Source organism: Macaca fascicularis, chromosome 14, assembly GCF_037993035.2.
Source record: "Macaca fascicularis isolate 582-1 chromosome 14, T2T-MFA8v1.1".
Taxonomy (NCBI): Eukaryota; Metazoa; Chordata; class Mammalia; order Primates; family Cercopithecidae; genus Macaca; species Macaca fascicularis.
In genome coordinates this window covers 123457543-123475874 of record NC_088388.1, presented here as the reverse complement: position 1 = coordinate 123475874, position 18332 = coordinate 123457543, and the positions used below count along the sequence as shown (strand labels likewise).

At 51.7% G+C, this 18332-nt stretch overlaps 1 protein-coding gene across 13 annotated transcripts; it reads left to right on the top strand.

The window, feature by feature from the left end:
• The first annotated feature begins 4706 nt into the window (after window positions 1-4706).
• ROBO4 (roundabout guidance receptor 4) lies at window positions 4707-18320 on the top strand. 13 transcript variants are annotated; one of them, XM_065529175.1, is made up of 19 exons: window positions 4707-4814; window positions 4909-4965; window positions 5261-5590; window positions 5832-5989; window positions 6185-6305; window positions 6591-6718; window positions 6819-7047; window positions 7312-7424; window positions 8134-8302; window positions 8480-8665; window positions 8794-8836; window positions 10771-10907; window positions 11011-11274; window positions 14712-14819; window positions 15050-15191; window positions 15336-15572; window positions 15727-16085; window positions 17292-17498; window positions 17626-18320. In XM_065529175.1, exons 3-19 carry the CDS (start codon window positions 5266-5268, stop codon window positions 17646-17648), a joined length of 2949 nt encoding a protein of 982 aa, XP_065385247.1. In that variant the 5' UTR covers window positions 4707-4814; window positions 4909-4965; window positions 5261-5265; the 3' UTR covers window positions 17649-18320. The 13 variants fall into 13 exon arrangements, 3 of the variants coding, with proteins under 3 accessions (XP_065385247.1, XP_073871633.1, XP_005580097.3); XR_010581053.1 differs by lacking the exon at window positions 4909-4965 and having other exon boundaries at window positions 17317-17498; XR_012423851.1 differs by lacking the exon at window positions 4909-4965 and having other exon boundaries at window positions 15050-15199.
• The last annotated feature ends 12 nt before the right edge of the window (window positions 18321-18332 follow it).

The window sequence follows — 18332 nt, the reverse complement described above, 5'->3', positions numbered from 1 at the left end:
ATAAAGAAATAAAATATGAGATCAAACTTGTTTTTAAAACATCTTTACTCCACAGAGAATTATTACCCAGAATACATAAAAACTCCTAAGAGTTATTGAGAAAAAGACAAATAAGCAATAGAAAAGTGGGCAAAAGGTAGAAGTAGATATTTCCCAGAAGATAAAACCTAAACTGTGAGTAAACCCTTGAAAAGATGCTCAGCTTCATTATTTTTTAAACAGGCAATGCAAATTAAACAACTATAAAATACCATTTCTTCTAGTAGACTCACAAAAATTAAGAAGTCCACCAACTGCTCTGAGGACATGGCTCAAGGATGTTGTTACAATTGACTTGGAAAACAATCTGCTAATTTCATCTGAAGTGGAATATTTGTACTCCTCAAGACCCAGATATTTCTACTCCTACTTTTATTTTCTAGAGAAACTCTTAAACAGTTATACTAGGGGACATATAAAATAAAGATTCAGAGCAGCACTGTTTATAATAGAAAAAGAAGAAAAAGAACCACTTGATATACCACACATACAAGAAAAAGAACCAGTTGGTATACTACAAAGACACTCCTCTGCAAAGAATCATTGCATGTCCTTTCTTCCCAACAGCACCCAATTTTGAGTGAAGCCTCACTTCCCTGGACTCTCCTCGAAATCACCCAATCAAAGCCCAAATCCTAGAATAGGTTCTTTCTAACAGCATTCTTACTGAGATATTCCATAGTTCTCCATGGCATGCACTCTCTCAAGCTACAAGGAGTAAATCAACTTGTTCAACAATAGGTATGTTCCTGATGGTCTTTGACTGGAGGGCATTGACAGGGTGAACACAAAGAACAGTAACTGATCTCCCCTTCTTCCTGGACATGTGAGAAAATGGTTAAATATTGATGTCAGAACTCCTTGAAATCTCCAAGTGGGCAATGTTTAAGCTAGGTGTGACCCATAGTCATTGGTGTCGAGAAAGTTGAGAAAATGTAGGATTGAGAGTATTCAATGTGATTTTAGATTCCAGGCACCTAAAATCACCCATGATGTTGATGGGACCAGAAACTAGGGAATAGAAGTTGTAGAGTGAAGTGGCCTTAGGGCGAGTTTTCCAGCCAGCTAAGAGGAAGTCATTACTGTCTTCTCTCTTGACTCAATTTCCCTCCAGCTGTTGGCATCTTGGAACAAACATGAGAATTTATAGATTGAGACCAAGCAGACTCAAGCAAAGAAGGGGAAAAAACAAGAAGGCAAAAAGTGTGAGTCTCAAATCCACAAAGAATATCAAGGGGTAGCTGGTATTGGCTATGGCTGTGTTGGTCAGGCATGCTGATCCCAGAACACTCAAAGGACAACTCACACCTATCTAGTGTTTTCAAAGAACTTCCATGTCTACTGTATGTAAACCTCATGCAGAACAGATGAGGGAAGTGGGACTCAGAGAGGTTATGTGACGTACTCAAGATCTCTCTGCCAATAAGAGGTGGAAGCAGGATCTCAACCTCAGTGTAACTGACTCCAAATCCCACCTGAGTTTATCCCTTTTTCTCCACCAGCTTGGCCAGCAGGAGTCTCAGATTGCATCTTCAGAGATCACAGAGCAGAAAGCCAAAGAAGCCAGGAGCCAGAGATTGAAGAGAAGTTTCCTCTGGAGATTTGCTCAGAAGGGCACTTGGTACTTCCCCTCTCTTCTCCCTCTTACAAGCAATGCAGGGGGAGTTAGAAAACACAAAACACTGGAACTAGGGGTGAAGGAAGGCACTGCTTAAACTGGTCACCGGGACTGCACATCACCAGAGCCCCAGAACAGAGCTTCCCTGAAATAGCAATTGGAGGCGGCTCCCACCAAGCCACATCATCCCCATGACTCATGCAGTCGGCTCTTCCACAGTTTGTGGAAATGAGACAATGAGGATGCGGATGCGCCGGGTTGCTGGAAATGAGCCGGGCAGTCTCTGGGAGCCATCCAGACATACCCTACTGTTGGGAAGTCCCCTCGGCCACCACCGCATGTCACTCTGAGTGCCCTGGAGAAAAAGTTCTAGTGTCCTGCAGGAACAACTGAGGAATCTGCCCCTCCAATCGCCTTCAGGTGTTAGCACCTGGTTCCCCAGAACCTGGGAGTAGGGCAAGGCTGTGCTGAAGGTGATCTCCAGGCACCGGGCGTGTGTCCGTGGGGCAGGGGCCATTCCTCAGGCTGCGGGAGCCTCTGGGGCTCTGTCCCTGCGGTGCACACAGGCCATCTCACCTCTCCTTTCTCACCCTGCTGAGGACAGGGCTAGTGATGGATTGGAATTCCTTTGAAACTTGCCTTATTTTCCCCTGAGGGAAACCTACCATCTTTCTGCATTGTGAAGACTGGAGTAAAATCTAGTTGGCATTAAAGCGTTAGCGAGCCTTAATTAGTCTCCCCAGGTCCAATGTAGAAGCAGAGGAGTCTAAAGGCAGACCGCTGACAGTGACATTCTTGGGGAGCTGGCAGTCAGGGAGTCAGACAGTCTTGGAGACTCTGTACCTGGGAAATCCCAAATTGGCCTTCTGTGCAGTAAATCCTCCAGTCCCACCACATCCTTTCCTGTCTCATCCTCAGCTGACTCCAGTGTCCATATGAATCTCCCCTTCATCACTCTGGCCTCACAGATCCTGGACCCCATAAACTTGACTCCATTCTGCCTGCCCCAAAATAAATACACAATGTTGACTCAGTTTTGTGGATCACTCTTAATGCGCCAGCCACTGGATGTCAGTGGTTCTGTGCTTTATGTGTTTCATTACTTTATTCCTCAAGGTAGGAACTACTATTATTATTTCCATTTTACAGAGAAGGAAACTGACTTGCCCAAGGTCTCCACAGAAGCTTATTTCATCCAACTCTGAGCTGAATGCGGACACATCCTGTGGGAATCTCCCAGCTTGTCCCAGAGGCTCTGAGTCCTTCCTGTCTCCCACTCTACTCCAACTTCTGGTTCATCTGCTCCTGGGGAAATGGACCAGGGTGTTACAATCCACCCCTGCTCCACTTCACTCAGCCTCCCCAGCCTGCAGCCCCACTGCCCTCTGTCCTCAGCTTCTTGCTGTGTCCTGAGACTCCTGGGGTTTTCATTCCTCTCTAGCAGGTGGCAAATGGATAAGGATTGGGATCCAGGGATAAGATTTAAATAGAGGATTAAGGCTCTGATTGGAGTTATGGTTAGTGTAAGGACACACCCACAGAATTTGGGATAGGAATTGGGTCCAGAGAACAAAAACTGGGATTTCAGAATTAGAGGTGTTAAGGGTAGTAACATTCTGTTCCCTGGCCCCAATTCCTATCCTTCCAGCTCTGCCACCCTATGACTTTCACTCTGCCTATTCTTTAGCCTCTGCGAACGCCCCAGTTTGTAGAGACCAGGGTGTTTCCTTGCTCCAATTCTGTCTTTGTCAGTCTTGGTCTGAGTTTGAGAGGAAAGAGGAGTGAAGGAGCCTTCTACTTGACAGGCTGTTAAGCTGTGGCTGGCACTGAAGCCAGGATGGGAATGGGGAGGGGGGAAGGGAGGGCGTCAGCTGGGTTAGGGGCCCTGCAGAGAAGCCAGCCAGGAACAATTGGGAACAAAGGCTGGATACTCTTCCGCTGAGCCCCAGAGCCTGGCCTTGGCCTTCCGGGAACAGCTCCAGGAAATGGCTGAGATTCCAGATTTGGAAGGAAGAGACCGGTAAACACGAGCTGGGATCTGAGAGGGGAGTGTGGCCTCTGTCTAGGTTGTGGGTGAAAGGGGGCAGCGGGCAAGAGCCGACATTGTAGGCTCAAAAGCTGCAAGGCCTGCCTGCTACAGACATGGACACAGGCTCTTGGGACTGGAAAGCCTCTTAAAAGGTCTTTTACTCCAACCGCCTTTCAAGGGCCTGAAAAATACTCCTGCCGAGGATCCTCCAATAGTTTCAGTGATAAGATGGGCCTAAAAACAAATACACAATGTTGGCTCAGCTTTATGGATCACTCTTAATGCGTCAGGCACCAGATGCCGGTGGTTTTATCCTTTATGTGTTTCATCATTACTTTATCCCACAAAGTAGGAACTACTATTATTATTTTACAGAGAAGGAAACTGACTTGCCCAAGGTCTCCACAGAAGCTTATTTCATCCATCTCTGAGCTGAATATGGACACATCCTGTGGGAATCTCCCAGCTTGTCCCAGAGGCTCTGAGTCCTTCCTGTCTCCCACTCTACCCCACCCCCTGGCTCATCTGCCCCTGGGGAAATGGACCAGGGTGTTACAATCCACCCCTGCTCCACTTCACTCAGCCTCCCCAGCCTGCAGCCCCACTGCCCTCTGTCCTCAGCTTCTTGCTGTGTCCTGAGACTCCTGGGGTTTTCATTCCTCTCTAGCAGGTGGCAAAAGGATAAGGATTGGGATCCAGGGATAAGATTTAAATAGAGGATTAAGGCTCTGATTGGAGTTATGGTTAGTGTAAAGATACCCTGTAAGAAATCCCCGACTAGATCATGAGATAAAGCTTAGCGCTGAAGTTAGGGTCGGAGGTTACAGCTAAAGGGTCGAGGTCAGAGAGTTTCTCGCCTCTGGTCTCCTCCCAGTTCTCCAAGGCACTGAGGGCCAGGCAGGAAGCATCGGTTTCCTCAAAGCCGCTTCCCTCCTGGGGCAGAGTCTCGGTCACAAACAACCACCACCAGCCCACCCCGCCCCTCCTTCCCTCTTCGCTGTGAGCTCAGAGCAGCAGGACAAAGTGCTCGGGACAAGGACAGAAGGCTGAGAGTAGCCATGGGCTGTGGAGGAGAAAGCCTCCGGGGGTCCCGGGCTTCCCGGCCTCTGCTGCTCCTGCTCATCATGGGTGAGTTGCTCTCCCTCTCCTGGCCCATGCTCCCTCCATCCAAGGCCTGCTCAGGGCAGAAGAGGCCTGCTGACTGCTTGCTTCCCTTTTGCAGTGGGGGGACCAGAGATGAGAATGATGATGACGATGATGATGATGATGATTAACGTGTGTAAGTGTATGTGTGTTTGTGCGTGTGCGCACACGCCAGAGATAGAGATAGAGAGAGAGAGAGAGAGAGAGAGAGAGAGAGAGAGAGAGAACATACTATGCAAGCCCTGGTCTGGATGCTGTGCATGCTGGCCCTCTCTCCTACCAGCTAGCTCGTTCTTTGAGGGGCAGCCTTCAGTAGTTCAGAGTACAGGTCATCTGGCAAACTCGCACACAAGAGAAGACAGATGAGGGGGTGCCAGGAATTTGGGGTGTTGCTGATGATCAGACTGGGCTCTGCTCCCTTTCCCTCCCAGGAGGCATGGCTCAGGACTCCCCGCCCCAGATCCTAGTCCACCCGCAAGACCAGCTGTTCCAGGGCCCTGGCCCTGCCAGGATGAGCTGCCGAGCCTCGGGCCAGCCACCTCCCACCATCCGCTGGCTGCTGAATGGGCAGCCCCTGAGCATGGTACCCCCAGACCCACACCACCTCCTGCCTGATGGGACCCTTCTGCTGCTGCAGCCCCCTGCCCGGGGACATGCCCACGATGGCCAGGCCCTGTCCACAGACCTTGGTGTCTACACATGTGAGGCCAGCAACCGGCTGGGCACAGCAGTCAGCAGAGGCGCTCGGCTCTCTGTGGCTGGTGAGGTCTGGGAGGGGAGCTTCAGGGTGGGGCAAACCTGGGTGGAGACATATGAATTGAATGTTCAAGGGAACATCTGAGAGCAGAGGCCCGGGCTGCAAGGCTTGGGAGGGCAAGCTGGGGTGGGGCTGGCCCAAAATGGGAGGCCAGGAAGGTGGGCAAAGCAGAAGGGGGCAAGAGTGATAAGGGAGGGAGAGGAGGCCTGGGCCCTGCTCCCTGTCACCTTCCATCCTCTCCACAGTCCTCCGGGAGGATTTCCAGATCCAGCCTCGGGACATGGTAGCTGTGGTGGGCGAGCAGTTAACTCTGGAATGTGGGCCGCCCTGGGGCCACCCAGAGCCCACAGTCTCATGGTGGAAAGATGGGAAACCCCTGGTCCTCCAGCCCGGAAGGTACACGGTAAGTGTGGCCCCCTCTCCCACACTTCATCCTGGCCTGGGCAGACCTGGGCACACCCTGAGGGACTGACCTGCCCTCCAGCCCCGCATCCTCCAGTAGAATTTAAGGAGGGGAGAGCAGGGGGACCTCAAATTTCCCCCCAGCTCAGAGCCCCTCCCCACGTAGGAGACTTCACAGTGAACCTGGCCCTGACAGGTGTCCGGGGGGTCCCTGCTGATGGCAAGAGCAGAGAAGAGTGACGCAGGGGCCTACATGTGTGTGGCCGCCAACAGCGCAGGACACAGGGAGAGCCGCGCAGCCCGGGTGTCCATCCAGGGTAAGGACAGGGGTCGGCTAAAATCAGGGCCAGGCTGCGGGCTCCAGTTAGGGTGGTATGTTCTGGTTTGGGCTAGGGTTAAGGTATGTGGGGTCAGGGTCAAAGTGCTGGGGGTCTCATGTAGTGGGAGGTTCCCCCCTGCTAGAGTAGAAATCGGAATGCTCAAGACCTGGAGACTCTGGGAGTTCGGGTTCCCTGGGGTTCCTCCCTGGCTGAGGGATGTTCCACACCTCAGTTCTGTCACTCCGGCCTGTAGGCCCCAGCCCAGCCCCATCCTCCCCCCAGAGCCCCAGGACTACACAGAGCCTGTGGAGCTTTTGGCTGTGCGAATTCAGCTGGAAAATGTGACACTGCTGAACCCGGACCCCGCAAAGGGCCCCAAGCCTGGACCGGCTGTGTGGCTCAGCTGGAAGGTAAGGGCCAGGTGCTAAGGGTGAAAGCCAGTCCAGAGCTCAAGAAAGGGCTGTTCCTGAGTTCTCTGACCCCTCGCCCTTCCTCGCAACTCCTTCCCAGGTGAGCGGCCCTGCTGCACCTGCCCAATCTTACACGGCCTTGTTCAGGACCCAGACTGCCCCGGGAGACCAGGGAGCTCCATGGGCAGAGGAGCTGCTGGCCGGCTGGCAGAGCGCAGAGCTTGGAGGCCTCCACTGGGGCCAAGACTATGAGTTCAAAGTGAGACCATCCTCCGGCCGGGCTCGAGGCCCTGACAGCAACGTGCTGCTCCTGAGGCTGCCGGAAAAAGGTCAGGGCCTGATCCCTTTGGAACCCAACAAATATGCCCTCTGACTCCTTCTTATCTGGGGGCCCCTGGACTGTTCTGCTTCAGTCTTGGGGGGAGATTATGGGTCCTACTCTGGAACTCCCTTCTGCCCTGGCCAGGCCAGCAGAGCTTCGAGAGGCTTCTTGTCTCCTTGGTGGGGTTCTGACTCTGTGTCCCCCATCCCAGCTCCTTTCCCTAGCGTCTTCTCCCTCAGAGCCCCTCATAGCCTCTCTTCCACCCCTCCAGTGCCCAGTGCCCCACCCCAGGAGGTGACCCTAAAACCTGGCAATGGCAGTGTCCTTGTGAGCTGGGTCCCACCACCTGCTGAAAACCACAATGGCATCATCCGTGGCTACCAGGTACCCCCACAAACTGACATAGCCCTTCTTAGTGCTGCCAGGACATCTCTTTTCTCTAGAGTTCTGCATACCCTTGCTCTGTGCACTGAGAAAGGCACCTGGGCAGAGAAGCAAAGAAAACCTTCTTTTGCTGAGCAAGGACCCACTGTGCCAGACCCTGCCAAGCACTTGACCTCCCTGATCCCGTTTCACCTCACAGTCCACCCTGGGGTATTATCCCCAGTGTACAGACATGGAAAGTGGGCCTAAGGCCACAGGAATAAGAAACAGACTAGATCAAACCAGGCTGTGAATAAGGGAGTGGTGCTCAAAGTGTGACTTCTAGAGCAGCAACATCAGCCTCACCCAGGAACTTGTTAGGAACACAAACCCTGAGATCCTTTCTCAGGGCTAATAAATCAGAAACTCAGAGACGGGCCTGGCAAACTATACTTTAGCAGGCTCTCCAGGTGACTTGGAAGGCTGCTGTTGTTTGAAAACTACTATGTTACATGTATTTTAGCAGATTGCTTTTGCCTTTCTTCTGTTCATCTAGAGAGAGGTAGCTCTCACTTGGCTGGGAGAATAGGAGGGGAATAGGAAATTGGGTGCATTCCCCAAGTGGATGGCAGGGCCGAATAACCACATCCCTGGAGTCTGATCTGCAGACAAAGGGCTTAGCTTCTGGGATGGTGCCTGGGGCAGCTGTTCACCTCTTCTTGTGCCTCAGGTCTGGAGCCTGGGCAACACGTCACTGCCCCCAGCCAACTGGACTGTGGTTGGTGAGCAGACCCAGCTGGAAATCGCCACCCGCATGCCAGGCTCCTACTGTGTGCAAGTGGCTGCAGTCACTGGTGCTGGAGCTGGGGAACCCAGTAGCCCTGTCTGCCTCCTTTTAGGTGAGAGCAGTGCCCACAGGCCCGCCCTACCCTTCAGCCTGCATCCCGCCTTCCTCTCTCCCTGCTCCTGCCTCCCTCTCTCCCTGCTCCTACCTCACACTTCCAGCTCTTCCCCCTTGCCTGCCAGGCCCTCACTGCCTCGACTCCCCCTCCCCCTGAGCTCTGCATCCCATACAGAGCAGGCCATGGAGCGAGCCACCCGAGAACCCAGTGAGCATGGTCCCTGGACCCTGGAGCAGCTGAGGGCCACCTTGAAGCGGCCTGAGGTCATTGCCACCTGTGGTGTTGTGCTCTGGCTGCTGCTTCTGGGCACCGCTGTGTGTATCCACCGCCGGCGCCAAGCTGGGGTGCACCTGGGCCCAGGTGAGATTCTGAGGGGTCCCACACATATACAGGCCTCCTCAGCATCCAGTCAGACTGGTGCAGGGGCTTTGGATCTCTGGCCAGGTGATCCAGCCTCTGGATTTAGCCTTCCTCCTGCCTTCTCCCAGGTCTGTACAGATATACCAGTAAGGACGCCATCCTAAAACACAGGTGAGAGGTGAAGGGGGAGGTCTGTAGTAAGGGAGGGTGGCAAGGGACAGTGGAGCTGCAACAGAGAAGAACGGAGGACTAGTCGACCTGCCAGGCAGTTTGGGACTCTCGTACATGAATCTCTCCTGTAACTCCAACTGAGAGTTCATTTCTCTGTCATTAATATTCCTATCACACCACTTGACAGACTAGTAAACTGAAACTCATAGAACTTGAGTGACTTTGCTCAAGGCTGCCCAACTAGAGACTGGCCTTCTGAATCCCCAGTCCAGGGCTCTTGTCACCCCACCTCTCCTGCTGCCTAACCCTGCTAGGTGGAGAATAATCAGCATGAGACGACCAGCTCGAATGTCTCATCTTATGTGTGCACCCAAGGTCTACCAAGTAGTGCTTTTGCACTCAGTAATTCTCTCACTGAGCCATTGTGCCCGCATCATAATCCACCCGCAGCTACAGCAGAGGCTGTTCGGTGCCTACATCATAGATTCTTCCTCACTGTTCTCAAAAACAGGATCTGCCCATAGGCCCTTCTGCTTCCGGTATATTTGGCTGCCAGGACAAGTCTGCAGTTTTGGGACATCGTGCTGATAGAGAACACATCCTTCTTGCTCCCGTTCTCTGAGTTTTGTACTAAGTAACCGCTTCATCTCTCTGTCTGCTTTCTTGGCTCTTTATTTCATTAGATCTCCTCTGGGAGGCTTCCCACTCCAGGTCTGCATCTATCCACAGAAGTTACTGAGCACCTACTGTGTGCCAGCACATCCAGGCCTAGAGCTGCCATTTCACTGTCAGGTCCTCAGCCCAGAGCAGGGGTCCAAGCCGGCTGGTGTTGTGTTCTGACCTTTTCTGAGTTCACTGTCTTCTTTCTTTCAGCTACCTCCTGGCTTTGTCTGCTCTGCCCTAAGCTTTCCCTGGCTTCCCTGGGAACTCCTGCTCTGTCCTGGAGGGAGATTCCATTCTGATCTTTGGTTCATTCATTCCTTTGGAATAGCCTCCACCTGCCAGGATCTCTCAGTGTAGGCAGAGACAGGCATGAGGGGATATGAGTGCAATCCTGTACTGGCCACGCAGAAGTGGGTACAAGACACATGGAGGGGGTCAATGTGGAAAAACATAGGAGAAAGAAGATTCCACAGTACCCTGACAGTAAGAAGAGGGTGGAGGGAAAAGCAATGAAGCAGCAAGTAATAGCCAGATATGTCCATAGGGAAAGACAAACCATTTGTTCTAGCTCGGGTATAGGGTGAGAGATGGGTCAGAGCAAAGGATATAGTTAGGGAGTTGGAAACCAGACCAAGGAGAGTCCTGTTAGCCATGCTAGGTCCCTGGGTTCTACCGTGGTAAATGAGGGGCCGTTGAAGGTCTTATGCAGAGAAACTCCTTGCTCAGATCCCTGTTCTTAAAAGATCACTCAGGCAGCCAGAGGCCAACATCCATGGAGCAAGCTCCTGCTCTGCTAGCTGAGTGATCTCAGATTTCCCCCATTTAAACTCAGACCATCAGCCTTGAGTGTAGAAGGTCTTATTGTTACCATTTTACAGATGAGAAAACTGGGGCTTAGAGAGGATGTATTTACCCAAGTACAACAGATGTACATACCCAAGCTAAGCTGTGACAGATAGGGATTGTCAAACCAGATTTGTCTTCAGGTCTTCTTTTCACCTCAGCAAACATAGCTGTCTGTCATTACTACCTCCCAGCTCTGGGTGACTTGGATTTCCCCTCATCCAGGAATAGAAAGGGGTGCTGAGTTTGGGGGATGGGTCAGAGATCTTAAGGAGTCTGTGAAAAGCTGAGAAGCAGTAGTAAGGATAAAGCAGATACCACCAACTCCTTGCCCTCTTCTGCTGCCCTCTGAACAGGAGGTCTTGGCCAATAAGGTTCTCACTTCTCCCTGTCTCTCCCGGCCTCACCCCCTCCCTCCACTGCCCCAGGATGGATCACAGTGACTCCCAGTGGTTGGCAGACACTTGGCGTTCCACCTCTGGCTCTCGGGACTTGAGCAGCAGCAGCAGCCTCAGCAGTAGGCTGGGGGCGGACCCCCGGGACCCGCTAGACTGTCGTCGCTCCTGTGAGCATGCTCAGTGGGGGCAAGGGCCTAGCTGGGGGCAGTGATCCCAGGGATGGAGAGTGGGACATGCTCACCATAATTCCTCCTGTCATTTATATCACAGTGCTCTCCTGGGACTCCCGAAGCCCCGGCGTGCCCCTGCTTCCAGACACCAGCACTTTTTATGGCTCCCTCATCGCTGAGCTGCCCTCCAGTCCCCCAGCCAGGCCAAGTCCCCAGGTCCCAGCTGTCAGGCGCCTACCACCCCAGCTGGCCCGACTTTCCAGCCCCTGTTCCAGCTCAGACAGCCTCTGCAGCCACAGGGGACTCTCTTCTCCACGCTTGTCTCTGGCACCTACAGAGGCTTGGAAGGCCAAAAAGAAGCAGGGTAAGGAGAGGGAGAATAGACGTAGCCTGAGCTGGTGGTAGAGGGGCCCAGGAGTGGGAATGTGATGGGAATGAGACCTCAAAGCCTGGAGTGAGGTGAACCTCCATACCCTCCTTCCATTCTCCTCTCCAGGTGGACACAAGACCTCTTTCTCCTACCACCAGAGCACTCAGCTAGGGGTGCAATAGCCTCAGCTTTTTGCACTGTCCTCTTGTTTCAGTTTGGCTACACCAGCAGTGAGCCCTAATTCTGCAGTCAATTCAACTCAGCAAACATTTAATAAGCACCACTGCATGCCAGACATGGGGAACACAAGAGATACCAGATACAGCCCTTGACTTCTAAGGGTTCAGGGCCTAACGAAAGTGCTGACTAGCATACAAGTAATGCTAGAGCCTAGAGGAATGTGACCAGTGCTGCCACGAAGCCTCAGGCTCCCATGAGTTCATCTCCTGGTGTACTATATACAGGTGTGCTTGGGCACTGACTTCCAACTCACTTCTCAGAGAGGAATGGGCATTTCCTTTCTGGAGAGGTTTCTCTCCTGACTCCCAGCTGCCTTCTTTGACTTTCCAGAAAAAAATAATTATAGCCTCCATTTCTTGATCAATGACTATATACTGGGTGCTTTACTTATATTTGTTACTTCATTTAATCCTCACAATAGATTGGCTGGCTACTATTTCTCTGATTTTACAGACAGGAAGAGGGCCAGAATGATTGAGTTACTAGTTCAAACTTCTGCAAGTAATTAGCTACAGGACTCAAACGTGAAGGCAGGATAGTCTGCCTCTGAGGGCGATTCTGAGTCTCTCTGGAGCTCCCTCAGGAAATCTGATTCTCTCTTTGAGTATTTTTTCCTATTTCTGGCCTGCAGAACATTGGCCTGCACTCCACCTGCTGTCTTCTTGTGTCTTCTGTACTGATAAGTAAGACCTAACAAGTGTTCTACAGCCAAGTCTTTTTTTTAAAGTGGATTTAATCCAACTTTTAACAAGACAAAGATAGATTAAGATAATTAAGAGCTTGTTCAATATCCAGAATTTTATGACTCTAAATATCAGTGAAGCTGGCATTCTTACCAGCTTTGCCTCAGAGCTATTGGATTATAAATCCTTGGTGGTAATGAAACACCAGATAAAAAGAGGTTGAATAGTCTCATTTGAAAAACAGCCTTCCCACGAAGAACTACACCGACTTTAATGGAAAGGATAGCCCCTCATAGAACAGTAATGCTACTGGAAAGAGGTGAGTGGTTTTCTACAGCCAGTTCTTAAGAAGGGTTCCAATTTGGAGATGAAGCTTCCTAGCCTGTGGTTTACTTCACTCCCTGTTTCTCCTCACTCTAGCCCCATCTCACCACTGTCCCCAGGATAGGTCAACCGCAGCAACTCCTTGGCTGGTGGACACTAGATATTCTACCTCTACCTCCCAGGACCTCAGCAGCAGCAAGATCATGCTATGGTCTTCTGCAGAGCCATGGAGCTGATTCTACTGCTGTTTCTTCCTCTTCTAAAACTGGCAGCCTCTCCCATTGCCCCCCACTCCCCTTTATCTGCTTGTTCCTTTTTCTTATTATTTGGCCTTAGTTGGGGTTTCTTCTCTAGTGCTGATATCCTCACAATTGCAGCCTCCTGTCTCTCGTCCATCATAACAGGTTCTTAGTTCTGCTCACTTTGCCAGATACATGCACTGAATAACCTCATTCATTCATTATTTTATTCAAACAAATATTTATTGCAATTTGGCCAATGAGTTTCAACCTTTCACCTTGATAACATTTTTCTTGTATAGTTTATTCAATTAGAATTGAAACTAAAGTCCAAGTAACTCCAAGCAATGTAGGAGGATGGCTTTTGTTACCAGGGTCCCTTAGAGGAAGTGAAACAGGCTAGGATAAAAGTGGCCTTTTCCAGGCCTGGCTGTTTTCTTTCCCTTTCCACTCAAACCAGTCAACCAACTTGTGCTCACATTTCTGAGCTTAGTCAAGAAGCCAGGCACTAGACAAGACGAAGCTGATGATAGCAGAGTTGGCGCACCAACCCAGAAGTTGGCTCCCAGGACTACCTGGGTCATATGAAAGCTATAGAAAATCAACAAAAACCAAACAGCCAAAGTACCAAAGGAAACTTTGATGGAGGGAGTCTAGTCATTGATGAGTTTCCATCCCAAAGGATCAGAAGGTCTGGCCACTAGTACATAAATGGGGTCTTGGTCAGTGCCAAAGCCTGGCTCACTTCCTTGCTCTGAAGCTGCCCATAGTGGCCTCCAGATCTCTGATACGAGACTGACTAGATAGCTCTACCCTGAGGGTCCTGCCTAGTCCCTGGTCCACCAAGATGGGAAACCCTTTCCTAGTTGGGCTTCTGGTCATGGGACACTAATCTAAAGGCTGTTTCTTTTCTCCTTTGATGGTCTTCAGGTTCCTGGTCCTGGAAAAATCTCTTTCCTCTATTACCCTATTCCTGTCTGGCTTAAACTTAGATCCCTTTTGCATTCTGGCCTGACCAAGAAGCATGATCACAGGTCACTGCACACAATTGGGGCTGTCTCTTTCATTTCCAGCTTCTCCATTGTGAAAGTTCACTCAGAGCCCTGTCTCTCCACTGCCCATGTGGCCAGATGACAGCTTCCATCTTGTAGGTGATTCTTCCCACATTTCTGGTATCACCCATGCATTCGTTCTTCCATTCAACAAAAAGTATTGAATAGCTATGGGCAGGGCATTGCCTCCCTGGCAAAGACCAATACCTTTTCCTACTCTGAAGTTCCTCTTCCTACTAGCCAACTGTCTCCTGTCACAGCCGACATTGTGTGTCGATCCCTGTTTTTGTCTTACTCACTCAGCTCAACCTGACAGTCTACCCCACCTTTCAAGTGAGAGACAGTCGAGTTTCCCAGAGCAGGGCTATCCAGAGCCATGTGAGATACTTGCAATGTGAGAAATGGAAATTCATAGATTCTCTCCAAGAAAAGAAGGAGTATTTTTCTTACTGAGCCAAAATTCATGAGAGTAGCAATGTGAGGGTATAGAGATCAGGAAGATTGGAATGAATACAGTCAAGGAAAAGGAAGTTGTTTTTTAAAGTATCTATCAAGGCCAAGAACTTGCACAATCTGTTTTACTTAATTGTCAAGACCATCATTCAAAGTGGTTGTTTACACATGAAACTGGGACTCAGAAAGGTACATGGACTGCGCTGAGGTCACACAGCTGAGCTGGGCAGGTCTTTTGACTCCAAGCCTAGTGCTCCTTCTACCCTATCGCAGCTGCTGGATGAAGATGGGGGTGTGGAAGGGATTCAGGGGGGTTTCCCTCTCTTTTCTCTGGGTTCCGGGTCCTGCAGGCTGAATTGAATAAGACTGAAGATGGAGACAGCAGCTGGGGTCTGAATGGTCCATCCTGGGCCCCGCAACCACCAACCCTTTCTTTGCAGAGCTGCAGCATGTCAACAGTTCCCCACTGCTCCGGGGCAGCCAACCCTTGGAGCTCCGGGCCTGTGAGTTGGGAAATAGAGGTTCCAAGAACCTTTCCCAAAGCCCAGGTGAGAGAAGGTCCCTGAAATGGAAGTGAAGGGGCGAGATAGGGTGTAGGGGTGCAGGGGCTCACCAGCCCAGGCCCCTCCCACAGGCTCATCCTCCTTTCCCTGAGGAGGCTGATGAGGGTTGGATGGAGTAGGGGACAGGTAGCTAAGGGGGCTGGTGGGGGGGTCGGCAGGCTGAGCTCCAGAGCAGATGGAGATGCCAGTTCTCACACCAGGCTTCTATTCCCCAGGAGCTGTGCCCCAAGCTCTGGTTGCTTGGCGGGCCCTGGGACCGAAACTCCTCAGCTCCTCAAATGAGCTGGTTACTCATCCTCTCCCTCCAGCACCCCTCTTTCCTCATGAAACTCCCCAAACTCAGAGTCAACAGACCCAGTAAGAGGGTATGGGGTCCGGAAGCAGGGCTGGGAGAGAGGGGGTGTGGGGAGTGTGTACTGGGATTGGACAGGCTGGGGAAGGGGAGAAAGGACTTGAAGAGCTGTACTAACCACTGTGCCGTCACTCTCTCACCCTGATCAGGCCTCCGGTGGCACCACAGGCTCCCTCCTCCATCCTGCTGGCAACAGCCCCCATTCCCATCCTTAGCCCCTGCAGTCCCCCTAGCCCTCAGGCCTCTTCCCTCTCTGGCCCCAGCCCAGCTTCCAGTCACCTGTCCAGCTCTTCACTGTCATCCCTGGGGGAGGATCAAGACAGCGTGCTGACCCCTGAGGAGGTAGCCCTGTGTTTGGAACTCAGTGAGGGTGAGGAGACTCCCAGGTGAGTGGCTTGAGAGATAGCCAAAGAACTACAGAAAAGCTACGGGAGCACGCGCCTCTCCACCCATTCCGCCCTCCCTCAACTGGGGCTTTTCTGCTACTACAACCCCCATTCCACCCAAACCATTGCTGTCTCCCCTTTTGCATCTCCCTAGGAACAGCGTCTCTCCCATGCCAAGAGCTCCTTCACCCCCCACCACCTATGGGTATATCAGCACCCCAACAGCCTCAGAGTTCACGGGCATGGACAGGACCGGAGGAGGGGTGGGGTCCGAGGGGGGAGTCTTGCTGTGCCCACCTCGGCCCTGCCTCACCCCCACCCCCAGCGAGGGCTCCTTAGCCAATGGTTGGGGCTCAGCCTCTGAGGACAATGCTGCCAGCGCCAGAGCCAGCCTTGTCAGCTCCTCCGATGGCTCCTTCCTCGCTGATGCCCACTTTGCCCGGGCCCTGGCAGTGGCAGTGGATAGCTTTGGTTTTGGTCTAGAGCCCAGGGAGGCAGACTGCGTCTTCACAGGTAGGTGAGGTCTCCCCATCTTACTCCTCACTCATGCCCCTCGCCTTTCTAACAACCATCATAATGTCATCGTTGTTAAAACAACTAGTTTTATTGAACGATTACTGTATCTCAGGTACTATGATAAGTGCTTTGCATACATTTAATATTGAAAGTCTATGTGGAATATTCTTTATCCCTCTTATCCCAATGAGGAAACGTTAAGTCAGATAGTTTTATTAGTTTGCTCAAGGTCACCCACAGAACAAGGACAAATTGTCCAATTCGTTTGTTTTTGTTTTGTTTGTTTGTTTGTTTGTTTTGCCCAGGCAGTGGCATGATCTGAACTCACTGCAACCTCCGCCTCCCAGGTTCAAGAGATTCTCCTGCCTCAGCCTCCCGAGTAGCTGGGATTACAGGCACCTGCCATGCCCAGCTAATTTTTTTTGTACTTTCAGTAGAGACGGGGTTACATGTTGGCCAGGCTGGTTTTGAACTCCTGACCTCAAGTGATCTGCCCGCCTCAGCTTCCCAAAGTGTTGGGATTATAGGCGTGAACCGCTGAGCCTGGCCTAAATTGTCCAGTTCTAAAGGCAGCCAACTGTAGGTCCATTTTCCTGCCTCTAGGACTCCCCTCTTACCCTGACTTGAGTCTCCATGAAAGGCTGCTCCATCCTCTTCCAATTCCATCCTCCTGCCCTGTCAGTGGCTGGGGCTGAGGAGCCACTGGGCTCACCCCTGACATTCCCAGCAGAGTGGGACCTTTATCTCCATGTCAGTAGAAGGTAGTGCAGGGTCCTGGCTGCTTGGTGTCCCTTCCCCACATGCACCATCAGATCCCCCATCCCCATTTTACTAACCCTAACTCTACCCTTTGCCCCCAAGAAAAACAACCAGGATTGTGCTAAATGGGAGGGCAAGGATTATCCAGGACAGAGGGGCCCATGATGGCAGAAGAAGAATGCCCAGGGAATGGGGATGTGCAAGGACAGTGCAGATAGAAGGCCAGAGCTGGGCTGGGAGGAAACAGTTCAATCACTTCTCCCTAAAGAAACAAATGGATCAGGCCCCTGGGGATGTGGCCTCTGGGACTGATGGGCTGAGTTGGGGCTAGGTTATGTTTAGGGCTGGGTACATGCCCTGAGCTGGTCCTAAGCTTCCTGTACTAAACTGGCCTCTAGGGGCTGAAGGTCAACCCCCCACAGACACCTCTACCCTCCCTGACAGATGCCTCATCACCTCCCTCCCCAAGGGATGACATCTTCCTGACTCCCAACCTCTCCCTGCCCCTGTGGGAGTGGAGGCCAGACTGGTTGGAAGACATGGAGGTCAACCACACCCAGCTGCTGGGAAGGGGGATGCCTCCCTGGTCCCCTGACTCTCGGATCTCTTCCCAGAGAAGTCAGCTCCACTGTCCTGTGCCCAAGGCTGGTGGTGAGTGTCTGTCTTCCTGGCTAATGTGTCCATCTTGACCAGAGGGCCTCTGGGAAGAAGCCAGGAGGAAGCCTGTCATTGGGGAAGGGAGATAAGGAGCAGGGAAGATAACTCCACTGTCCTTCAGCTTCTCCTGTAGATTACTCCTGAACTGTGTCTCTGAGACTGCCCAGACGGGAATCAGAACCACTTCTCCTGTCCACCCACAAGACCTGGGCTGTGGTGTGTGGGTCTTGGCCTGTGTTTCTCCGCAGTTGGGGTCCACCTTCCCAAGCCTCTGGACACTTCTCCCTCCAGGATTGTGAAAACAAGTGAAAACAAAATTAGAGCAAAGCTGACCTGGAGCCCTCAGGGGGCAAAACATCATCTCCACCTGACTCCTAGCCACTGCTTTCTCCTCTGTACCATCCACTCCCACTACCAGGTCGCTTTGGCCTGAAGAACAGCCCAGTCTCCTGCTGTCCCCACCCATTTGGATCATAGGAAGTAGAGGAGCCAGAGGTGCCTTCATGGAGAACAACAGTGGCTGCTGGGAGAGGGCTGTGGAGGAAGGAGCTTCTCGGAGCCCCCTCTCAGCCTTACCTGGGCCCCTCCTCTAGAGAAAAGCTCAACTCTCTCCCAACTTCACCATGTAAAGAAAATAATTATGAATGCCACTGAGGCACTGAGGCCCTACCTCATGCCAAGCAACGGGTTCAAGGCTGGGTCTAGGGAGGATGTTGAAGGAAGGGAAGTGTGAGACCGTAGGTCCAAAGCACCGTCCTTGTACTGTTGTCACTATGAGCTTAAGATATTTGATATCATAAAATGGTCAAGACTTGAGTTCTGTGAGAT

What these genes read in the sequence shown, in the direction of transcription:
- ROBO4 (XM_005580040.4), top strand. Translation starts at nt 4,745, where the DNA reads ATGGGCTGTGGAGGAGAAAGCCTCCGGGGGTCCCGGGCTTCCCGGCCT. An exon ending in GCATCATCCGTGGCTACCAG is followed by an intron (nt 7,425 to 8,133) that starts GTACCCCCACAA and finishes CTTGTGCCTCAG; the next exon opens with GTCTGGAGCCTGGGCAACAC. An exon ending in GAAGGCCAAAAAGAAGCAGG is followed by an intron (nt 11,275 to 14,711) that starts GTAAGGAGAGGG and finishes CTTTCTTTGCAG; the next exon opens with AGCTGCAGCATGTCAACAGT.